General features: G+C 34.0%; 1 protein-coding gene across 1 annotated transcript in view; it reads left to right on the forward strand.

Annotated features, from left to right (window-relative positions):
- The window catches only part of LRP1B (LDL receptor related protein 1B), a 1,834,834-nt gene that overhangs the window by 1,212,083 nt on the left and 610,613 nt on the right, over positions 1 to 12,138 (forward strand). Inside the window, exon 24 of the mRNA XM_035008121.1 lies at positions 11,752 to 11,949. Coding sequence (XP_034864012.1) covers positions 11,752 to 11,949 — 198 coding nt within the window. The remainder of the gene's footprint in view (positions 1 to 11,751; positions 11,950 to 12,138) is intronic.

The raw sequence follows: 12,138 nt of genomic DNA on the forward strand, positions 1-12,138 counted from the left end.
CACTTATTAATGGAAAGAATAGACAAGTTTTTAAGAAACCTGAAATATAAAGCAGAGCTACTGAGAAAACATATCCAGGAATTTTTCAGGCAAGTAATTAAATGGAGAAAAACAAAATGAAACAAACAAATTAAAAAAAAATAGTTCTCAAGAATATTGATGGACAGTTGGTGATACAATCTTGCAAATTTATCAGTTTGAATAATAGTTGAAAGTCTATCCTACCTTTCATTTTACAGATTCTATATCCTCCACCCTTATGTATATCACACTTAAGTAATATTTCACTATCATTCATTCCCAACATAGCTATAGCTGAAGGAATGGAGACAAGGAAGTAATGATATATATTGAACCAGAGTAAACAATAGACCATTTACCACTTCATAAGTTGCTACTCTGTAGAGGAAATGTATCTGATGATGGGGACAGAGAAATTCAAATAAATTATTAAATATGAGAACAAACGAAGTAAAAACTCTGAAATTGCAGGAGAGAAAACACATTATAACTACAATATCACTTTCTGTTTGAGGACATTATATGTATGATAGAGAATCAGGAGCTATTCATATAGAATTGCTAGTTGTAGAGTCATAATAACAATTACTCTGAGAGGACTAAGAGGAACTCTTTCTTAGACAAGTCATCTACTGTTTTCATATACTGTCTTGTAACAATCATTATGCAAATCTGTAGTGGGATTAAAAGAAAATCAAAGAAAAATGAATTGCAGATAGAAGACCTTTGAGTGTTTTTTAAAAGCTATTTGTGATGTGCCACCTTTATAAAAATGAAATTCATCACTTTAAAAATGTAAAGTGTAACCCACTTTGTTTTATACATATGTCTTCTCATGGTAAAGCAGAACTTCAAGCCTCTTCTATATTAGGAGTCTTATTTGCTGTTTTGAACTGTAAAATTCAGTCATTTATGAGACTGAATAAATCACTAGGAGCTAGCACACTAAAAAGTTAGTAGACTGCAAAAATGAATGACTACTTCATATTTTGCTAATATTCATTCCAAATTGAACTTGCCCTAAAAGAAGCTGGGGCGCCTGGGTGGCTCAGTCGTTAAGCGTCTGCCTTCGGCTCAGGTCATGATCTCAGGGTCCTGGGATTGAGCCCCGCATCGGGCTCCCTGCTCGGCAGGAGGCCTGCTTCTCCCTCTCCACTCCCCCTGCTTGTGTTCCCTCTCTCGCTGTATCTCTCTCTGTCAAATAAATAAAAATCTTTAAAAATAAATAAATAAAAGAAGTTAATATACTTATATCAAAATTGAAACACATGAGAAAATGCTTTATTGTGTTTTATCACCAAATATTTTATACAGAAGGTTTTTTTATTATTATTATTAAAGGGTAAAAAGAAAACATTGTAAGATTTGGAATTTTGAAATCCAGTCTTCATGATTTCCCAGTAGTTTATGAAATTACATATTGGATTATTCATTGCAACTTTTTTATTTGCTCAAAAAAGAAAAAATAATTTAGTAAACTAACAGAAATCCTAAAAGTAGAGGCACTTGGAGAAGTTATCAGGATTCAGAGTTCAAATAGAAATAATTTGAATCTTTACACTTTGATTTTTTATTTTGGTAAACAGGTTTATTATAGTCATGTGTAATCAAGTAAACATTTGTCAACTATATTCTCAACACAAAATGACTATAATACATATAAGAACTTGAAAAGCCTTTGGGCAGTTTTAATAAAAGAGTCAATGTAACAGTCACCGTTCAGAGTAAACAAGATATGTTTTCGGGGTACCTGGCTGTCTCAGTCAGTGAAACATGCAGCTCTTGATCTCAGATTGTGAGTTCAAGCCTCACGTTGGGTGTAGAGATTACTTAAAAATAAAATCTTAAAAAAAAAAAAAAGATAGGTTTCCAATCACCTTGCATTTTATGAAATCTTTCAAACGTATTGGAGAATAATGTATTCACAGCTCATATTTTAGTATATTGAAAATTTATCTAATTTATTCATGTTATTCATGGTATAAATCATTTTCTGAAAGCCATGAAACACTAGATAACTTTGAGGCCTCTGTTCATCCATTCTTCCATTGCCAGGTGTAGCTACTTTTGTGAAATTGGGCTATCTGTTCTGTCATAGTTTGTGTTCTTAAACAACTTGTAATATAATTGTTGTGTTCCTAAATTTACGGAGTCATATACATTATATATCCAGCTGGAACTAGTTGGATTTTTTAGTCACAAATATGATTTTGAGATGTATCCATAGTACTTTATATAGTTCTGCTTATTCCTTTTAAATGCTCTACGGCATTCTACTATATAAAAAGATTATAGTCTACTATATAAAAAGATTATAGTTTTGTTATAAAAAGATTATATATATATTTTAAAGATTTTATTTATTTATTTGACAGAGAGAGACACAGCGAGAGAGGGAACACAAGCAGGGGGCGTGGGAGAGGGAGAAGCAGGCTTCCCGCGGAGCAGGGAGCCCCATGTGGGGCTCGATCCCAGGACCCCGGGATCATGACCTGAGCTGAAGGCAGACACATGACTGAGCCAGAGGCGCCCCCCCCTTTTTTTTCTCTACAGGATTTTTATTAGAGGGTGGGGGTGGATATGGGCATCATGAAGTCCTTGGCACAGGAGCCAGGGCATCTCCTGTTCATGGTCATTGATGTTGTTGCCAGTGTTTTGCTACATTAAACTATGTTGTAGTGATAGCTCTTATGATATCTACTTGTGGAAATGTGCACAAGTTGAGCCACATGTTCAAGTGCATAAGCATCTTCAGTTGCACATGTTATCTCTATCATTGCCACAGTTGTACAAATATACACTACCATCAGCTGTTAGAAGAGGTCCTGAGTCTCCAAATCATTGCTAACACTAGACAGAATTACAGGTCAAATCCATGCTCCTCCGCTTACTAGCTGTGTGACTCTGGCATATTATAGAACTTCTCTGTGCCTCTCTTTCTTCCTGTGCAAAATGGGGAGGATAACATCACGCACTTCATAAAACTTTGTGAGGATTGCATAAATGGGGATCTATAAAATATTTAAGAATAATTCTATATAAGAAGCACTCTGTAAGTGTTTGCTATTTTAGTAATGTTCAGACTTTTAACTAGTTGCCCAAGATGATGGTTATGGTCTTGTTGTTTTAACTGGTATAAAATTTTCTTTTTTTTTTAATTTATTTTTTTATTTTTTTAAAAGATTTTATTTATTTATTTATTGAGAGAGAGAGAATGATAGAGAGAGAGCATGAGAAGGAGGAGGGTCAGAGGGAGAAGCAGACTCCCCGCCCAGCAGGGAGCCCAATGCGGGACTCGATCCAGGGACTCCAGGATCATGACCTGAGCCGAAGGCAGTCGCTTAATCGACTGAACCACCCAGGCGCCCGGTATAAAATTTTCTTAACACTCTTAATTTCTGGGTGCCCTGGGTGGCTCAGTCGGTTAAGCGACGCCTTCGGCTCAGGTCATGATCCTGGAGTCCTGGGATTGAGTCCCGCATCAGGCTCCCTGCTCGGCAGGGAGTCTGCTTCTCCCTCTGACCCTCCCCCTCTCATGCTCTCTGTCTCTCATTCTCTCTCTCTCTCAAATAAATAAATAAAATCTTTAACAAAAAAAAAAGAAAAAAAAATCTTAAAAAAAAAGAAAATGGCTTATTTTACTTATTTTCAAATTTATTATTAAAATGCATGTGTCACTCTTATTTTTTTAATTTTATATCAAATAGGTAAATAGGAAAGTAATTATGAAAGATATTCATATTATTCAATATCTTTCATAATTACTTTTCTATTTTCATTCTTCCTGTTATTCATTTGTACATATATATGTGCATGCATATGTATATGTATTCGTCCATAGACTTATCTATATTTTACTCATCTTTCAAGCAAGTGGCTTTCAATTTTCTTGATAATCTTTTTCTCTATTTTATCAATTTCTGTAATTATATTTATTTTCTTCTTCCTAAATTATTGGAATTTATATATTGTTTTATTAATTTTTAAAAGATGAATTCTCCATTTTATTCAACTACCACAAATACACAGAGAAGAAAAAAAATCAAAATATCAGTATGCTCTATTTTTTCCTTGTATACATGGAAAAGTTTTCAGAGCTAAAGAGCTGAGTATAGTTATACAGATTAATAGGACTGAAGTAAAAATCATGATTTTTAGGTAACAATGAATTAAAAGTTGTGTTTGTACAGTTCTTTATTCTCTACAAATTTCCACACTCATTACCGTATTTCTTTTTTTTAAAACAGATGAATTGAGACATAACGTATATACCATAAAATTCATTCTTTTAAAGTGCACAATTCTGTGGTTGGTAGTGTATTCACAGACTAGTGCAACCATTATAACTATCTAATTTTAGAACATTTTAATCCCTCCCCCAAAATAACTCCATATGTATGTAAAATCACTCCCCATCAAATCCTACTTCATCTCTGGCAACCTCTAATTTATTTTCTGTCCCTGTAGATTTGCCTAGTCTGGACATTTCATAACAATGGAGTAATACAGTAGTGGTCTTTTGTAACTGATTTCTTTCATGTGGCATAATGTTTTCAGGATTCATTCATGTTTTACCATATATCAGTATTTTATTTATTTCTATTCCTGAATAATATATTTCTTGTATTGATATACCATTTTGTTTATCCACTCATCAGTTGATGAACATTTGAATTTTTATTATTTGATTATATGAATTATGATATGAATATTCATGTACAAGTTTTTGTGTGGACATGCATTTTCTTTTCTCCTGTGTGTACAAATAAGAGTGGAACTCCTGGCTCGTATGATAAGTCAATGTTTAACATTTTGAGGAACTGCCAGAGTGTTTTCCAAAGTGGCTGTGTCATTTTAAAATTCTGACAGCTGTGCATGAGGGTTCCAATGTCTACACAATCTTGCCATCAGTTGACATTGTCCATCTTTTTTATTATAGTCATTCTAGGGGGTGTGAACTGGTATCTTGTACTTGATTTGTGTTTCCCTGATGACTAATGATGTTGAGCATCTTCTCATGTGCTTATTGGTCATTTTTATAGGCCCTTTGGTGAAATGACTGTTCAGAGTCTTGGTCTAATCTAGGGTCACTAAGTATTCTTCCAATAGTTGTGTAATTTTAGCTGTTATATTTAGGTCTATGATACATTTTGAATTAATTTTTATATATGGTGTGAGGTTTCAACTTCATTCTTTGGAATGTGGAAATCAAGTTCCTGCCGCACATTTTCTTGAAAAGGCCATTCTTCCCCCATTGAACAGTTCGCTGGAGTTTGGGCTTTTGGGAGCCCCCTCTGGAGATTTGTGGACCATTTTTTTTTTTTTAATCTGCAATGAAGCTAAGGACAGGAGAATGGGTTTGATACATATTAAAACACCACATAATACTGACATTCAGCAGTTTTTCTTGAGTAAGCACTCATTTAATTGTTATTGGACTTTGTTGAATTTCTAGAGTTCAGAAAAAGGTGATTTTCACCATTTTGCCAGAGTTTTCACTGTTCTTATGAAGGAGAGGATTTTTGGATCCTTATTTCACCATTCAGGAACTGATTCTCTATTTCATTAATATTAATTGTTCATGCTTCTTAATCTATACATCTGTTGCCATAATATCTTTATTTCTGAATTCCTGTTTGAGGTCCTGTTGGTCAAGAAAATGTTTAGCAATTATTTTTAGGGTTAAAGCATATGAGGAGCTTACCAGTCTTTATAATTGATTTTTAATTTAATTCCATTGTGCTCAGAACAGATGTCCATTATTAGGTTGATTATTTGCTTTCTCTTGAGACTTACTTTGTGGACTAGAACATGGCCATTTTATTGCATATTCTGTGTGTGCTTAAAGAGAGCATGTCTTCAATTTTGATGTACAGATATCTATATATTTCTGGTGGACTTAGCTTTTTGTTTATTTTGTTATTTTAATCATCTTGTTATTATAATTTTGTTATAAATATCTCACAATATGATTAAGGATTTATCAATTTCTCCATTTAATTCCTTATATATTTTCAGCCTAGATTATGAAGGCACACACCATTTTAAGAGTTTTATCTGTGTTTATCTGTTGTCTTGTCATATAATAGAGAACTTTCTATTTCTACAAAAGCTATTTGCCTTAAAGCCTATTTTGGTTAATATTAATATTGCTTCATCAAGATTCTTCACACATGAAATTTTAGATCATATAGCACCAAAAGTATTTTATTTTAAAAATCAAGACAAGACCTATATAGTTTAATGACTTTTCTTTATTTGTAGCAGATGCAAGAGTAGAATCCAGGACTTCTGTTGTAGAATTCCTTTCTACATCCAGTTGTAACAAACAAGTCAGTAATTTTTGGTTTAGGAGAGTATACTTTCTCAAATAGAGCATGAAAGTAAGAGCAGTAAATGATCTCCTAAATATTGCTGTAGTAGAAATATGAGTTCTCCTGAAAGGGGGAAAAAAAAACCAAAACATGTTTTACAGTATTTGTCATACTGAATTACCTTGCTCAGCATATATGTCATGCCCAAACAATTTTTATCTTATTTATGAGTGTTTCTAAGAATCAGGAAATGATAATTCCTCTATGACTAGTTTGAATTTTTATTCTTAAAAATTGTTAATCTTAGTAGAAAAATATATGTTAGTACTAAAAAAATTGTATCAACTGAAAATAAAGTGAAAATTTTCTCCCCATTTCTGAACCCCAGTCACCAGTTGCCATAGAAGAGGTAACAACATTCCCTCATTAAGCCTTCAAGTATTCTATGCTTTACCTTCATACAGTTCTAGAAAAATATTTTGTTTTTGATATTTTGTTTTTTGGTACTGTTTATATCTTGCTGTTTTCAACTTATAAAATATTTGGAATTATTCAGTATCTGTACCTCTGTATCAATCACATTAATTTATGTAGCCCCATAACCTTGTACTGTATGACTGTACCATAAGTTATTTAGCCAGCTACCTGTTCATAAACATTTCTGTTGTTCTAATCTTTTGCTACTAAAAATAATATTGGATAACATTTCCTTACTCATCTGCCATTTTTCATATGTAAAACTGTATCTTTAGAGTAATTCCTTATAAATGAACTTAGTTGGTCAAGGGGTGTGTGTGTGTGTGTGTGTGTGTGTGATGGGTATTGCCCATTGGCTCTCTATATAGGTTATAACAGTTTATACTTAGATTATCAATATTTCAGAGTGTTTTCTGCCTACACTTTAATCAATATAGTGTCTTATCAAACATTTTCATGTTTTGAATGCGTTTATCATTTTATGAGAGAAACTGTATACTTTTTAAAATTTAAAAGTTGTTTATATTTCCTTTCTTTGAATTATCTGTTTAATACCCTTTGCCTATTATTTATTTGAGTATTTTGTCCATTTATAGGAGCTCATATATATTAAAGAATTTAGCCACTTATTATATTGCAAATGTTCTATGCAGTTTATCACTTGTCTCTTTCTCCTACAATTTTTTAACGTATATTAAAAATCACTTTTTTCTTTAGGTCTTCCATGCTTTGTGTCAAATGGACAAAGGCTTTTTTTCATTCTAGAGTTCTAAAAATAATTATTCTATGTTTACTTCCAAGACTTTCATAGTGTCATTTATTACATCAAAATTATTAAGCTATCTAGAAATTATTTTTTATATTAAGTCAGGAAATTCTCTAACTTAATTTCTTCTCCAGGTACCCTAAAACTATCATGTTTACAGGAAATTTATAAATTAATTCAGGCAGAAGCAAGTTCTTTGGGACATTACTTTTTTTCTTTTTGTTTCTATCTAATAATATTATATGCCTTTCCAAAGTCTTTATTCCTCTCATTAATGTTTTAAAATTTCTTCGTATAATCTTTGTATATTTTTTAAATAATTTCATTCCCAGATTCCTTATCTTTCTTCATTGTTGTTGCTAGTGTGCATTTGTTCTTGTTTTGTTTTTGTTCTGTTTCCCTTTTGTCTTCTTGATTGGTGGTGGTTTGTAGGAAGGTTAGAGATTTTTGTCTAAAAATCTGTAATCAAGCCCTTTTCCACCCTTTGTCTCTGGCATCCACTGTTCTGTTTTCTGTCTCTATTGTTTTGCCTTTTCCAAAATGTCATAGAAATGGAATAATAATATTGTCTGTAGACTTTTTTTTTTTTAAGATTTCATTTATTTGTCAGAAATAGAGAGTGAGAGTGAGAGAGGCAGGCAGAAGGGGATGCACGCTCCCTGCTGAGCAAGGAGCCGGATGCAAGACTCGATCCCAAAACTCTGGGATCATTATCTGAGCTGAAGGCAGATGCTTAACCAACTGAGACACCCAGGAGTCCCACCTCTGTAGTTTTGAACCTGGCTTCTTTCACTTAACGTATTACATGCCTGTTTGTTTCTTTGTTCAGATTCTCCTTATGAGTCTCTACGGTGACAGTGCGCCCAGAGAAGTTTCTGAGACCAAGTTTATTCCCATCCTCTTTTCCCAAAAAGTGATTATTGGATTTGCCCCTTAGTTATGCTACCTCCTTTGAGAACTGTGCTCTGCTAGCATTTTCTTTGTATCTACAGCTATAGGCATCCTCTCTCAGAAACTGTCCATCCTTTGAAGGCATTCATCAGTCCATCCTCTAATGCTCTGGTGTTTTGGTAACAGATGTCTTCCAGTGTTAGTGAAAGTGGGACTTGCATTTCTTTCTTTCTTTCTTTCTTTCTTTCTTTCTTTCTTTCTTTCTTTCTTTCTTTCTTCTTTCTTTCTTTCTTTCTTTTTTCCCTCCTTCTTTCTGTTTTTTTTTTTTTAATTTTTTCCTTTTTCTGGTGTGATTTTCTTTTTTTTCTTTTTTTTTTTTTTAAAGATTTTATTTATTTGAGACAGAGAGAATGAGAGAGAGAGAGCACATGAGAGGGGGGAGGGTCAGAGGCAGAAGCAGGCTCCCTGCCGAGCAGGGAGCCCGATGCGGGACTCGATCCCAGGACTCCAGGATCATGACCTGAGCCGAAGGCAGTTGCTTAACCAACTGAGCCACCCAGGCGCCCTCTGGTGTGATTTTCTAAGGAAGAGGCAGCACATCATTGCTTTGCGGTTTTGAAACTCTGTGTCCCTTAGTAGCTATTAAGTATAAATTGCTCTAGCAAGTAGCTGCCCACCTCTAATTTACTACTTAACTAAGGGCAAACTCTATGCCAAAGGATGGGGAAGCTCTTCAGAGCTGAAATGTCACTAGCTTTGGTACATGCTAATAAATATCCAACTTCCTTTTGGTGTATTATCATTGCAGACTTTTTTCTTTTGCTTATTCCTTTGAGAAATCTTTGAAATTTAAGACTTACAATAATAATTAAACATTTCTTAAAATATTAAGTATCCACACTTTTAATTATCAATTATCCTGATAACTCAGTATGTTATATATTTTATAAATAAAAAAAGTATTGAGGACCAGAAAGTTTAAGTAAACTTCTCAAATGCACACAGCCAATCAGTAGAAGGGCTCTAGTTTTAAATCCTCATTTTGTGACTTCAAATCTGTTACTTTTTGACCACCTCACAGTTACCTCCATATTTGTATTCACTGTGATGACTTTGAGCTTATAAAACAAATGTATACGCATTATTTAATTGGATTCTGGTAATGATAGTTTAAGTTAAATTGAAAGGAGGTTATCATTAAATCCATTTTACAGGTAAAGACCTTTTCTGAAAAAATAAGGAAAATTTCAAAGGCAGGCTGTTGTTTCATAGAGCAGATTCGCACAAGGGATCCTGATCCAAAATTAGGTATTCTCCCTTTTAAATAACTGTACATCCAATAGAACCATTTTCTTTACTTCAAAAATGCTAAATTCTTGGTTTAAAATTTTATGAGTATTTGTTCTATTGGGAGCTGTTTCGTGCTAGTTGTTTGACACACGTTTGGTGTTTTATATCAGTTAGCTACTGGCACAGTAATGTTTGTAATAAACACCATAATACTGTGCAATAAATAACCACAATACCTATAAGATCACAACAATATACAAAATTATTGTTCACAAGTTCTCAGGCCTTTGGACTAGTCTTGTGGCCTTGGTTGGGCTTACTTATACTATGTATTCACCTGCCGTAGGTGGCTCTGCTGATCATTGCAGGGCTCCGTCCCCGGCTAGCTATAAGCTACTTTCTTAAGATGGAATCAGTTTCACATTTGTTCATTTGAAACACATTTACTTAATGTCCTAGGCAGAACTTACTGAAGTAGATTCAAGTACAGTGAAAAAAAAAAAATGGCCAGTGATTTCCCTACCCCAACAGCAGCATCCTAGGTTAGCACTGTTCTATAACTAAGACCTGGTATGTATTATGTCCTCCCCAGTGCTTGGTATTAGGGCCATCATAATGAGGTAGGCAGACAAGATCCCTGTTTTAAGAAAGCATATAAACCAGTGACGAAGGTAGATGACAAACAAATAAATAGCGATTTTAAAATACACTTCAAAGAGAATAAATAGGTTGTGGAGATGTAAAATAATAAAAATGGCCTTTATTGGGAAACTGACCAGGAAAGACCTCTCTGAGGGATGGAGATTAAGAAGAACAGTAAACGTGGTTGCAACTGACAAAAACCCATTTCAAACTGAGTTGGAGTTAAGTGAGTTGGCTTACATATCTGAAGTGTGGGAAATGTATAGGGAATATGAAAGAAGGAACTAGACTTAGGGATAATTGCAACTGCAGACTTGAACATCCTTAGCCTGTGGACTTGAACATCCCCAGGTCATTGCTGCTTCCTTCTCTCTGGCTTTTTTCTCTTCTACTACAATATCACAAGTAGACTTATACAAACTACAAGGGCATGGATACTGGCATTACTAGGCTTAGAGATCTGTGACCTTAAAAGAAAAGAGACTCTTTACCCTCAGCTTGAAATATTCTCTGGAAGTTTATAGACCCATTAGCCTGATTTAGATCTCACATCCCCCTCTTGAGCCAGTCACCATGGAAAGAGATGATTATGGCTGGTCACATTCAAAGAGTGTGCCTAGACTTAAAGTAGGAAAACAAATTTCCCTAAAGGAAAGCCCAGAGGAATGGTACTAACATGGAAATGGGGGGAAATCTTTGTATGCCTGGGTCCCCTCCCTCAAAATGTATATTTACCAAGCAAAATTCATGTCTAACTCAGTATGTCCAACAGTGATTGGTACAGGACTTGACACATTTCCAAATTGATAATGTAATTTTAGTAAATTTCAGACTGTGGAGAAAGCCATCATCTACCCTCTTATGGGGAGTACACTCTAACTGTAAGCCTGTAACTCTCTTCACAGAAATCCTCTTTTATTGGTTCTCTTTCCTTTATGGAGCTGTAGACATGTAATGGGTTAAGAGTAGCAGAACTCGTTTTAGTCAACTCTTAGCAATAACCTGTGTTGATGTTTCTGAGGTTTGAACTGTCAGCTGAAGCTCCACTAAGATAGAAAACCCCCATTTTGTCTTAGAATTCCAATAATTCCTGTATTCTTTAATCAGAATCAAGTGTAGAAAAATCCAAGGGAAAAAACCATATTTATACCTTATTTTAATGAATACATATAAACCTAAAATTTTCAAGTTTCTTTTAAATGTTAGATTCAAAGAAATTGCTCCTATAATAACAGAATTATATAATAAATTATGCTTGTAAATAATTAGGCTTGACCTCAAGTGTTTTACTCTAATTATGAAAGCATATAAATATTTTTATAAGCCTATTAAAAATAAATTTATTTTCAGATCCTTTTGAAGCATTCATCATCTTTTCTATCCGCCATGAGATCAGAAGGATTGATCTTCATAAAAGAGACTATAGCCTACTTGTTCCTGGGTTGAGAAACACAATAGCGCTTGATTTTCACTTCAATCAAAGTTTACTTTATTGGACAGATGTTGTAGAAGACAGAATATACCGGGGCAAGCTTTCTGAAAGTGGAGGTAATTTTTAATTGAAAATTCTAGAAAAATATGCTGTAATCAGATGGGATTTAGATTAATCTTTGCACTTCCATTCTTTATCTTCTCCCTCATGTATGTAAAACCAGGGATGTCAAGTATATGTGTGAAGATCTGTTGAGGGAGGGGAATGAATGGCAAAAGCCTGCGCTATGCATACCATTTTCAAAT

This window comes from Mirounga leonina, unplaced genomic scaffold (assembly GCF_011800145.1).
Source record: "Mirounga leonina isolate KUSES-001 unplaced genomic scaffold, KU_Mleo_1.0 Mir_151, whole genome shotgun sequence".
Classification (NCBI taxonomy): Eukaryota; Metazoa; Chordata; class Mammalia; order Carnivora; family Phocidae; genus Mirounga; species Mirounga leonina.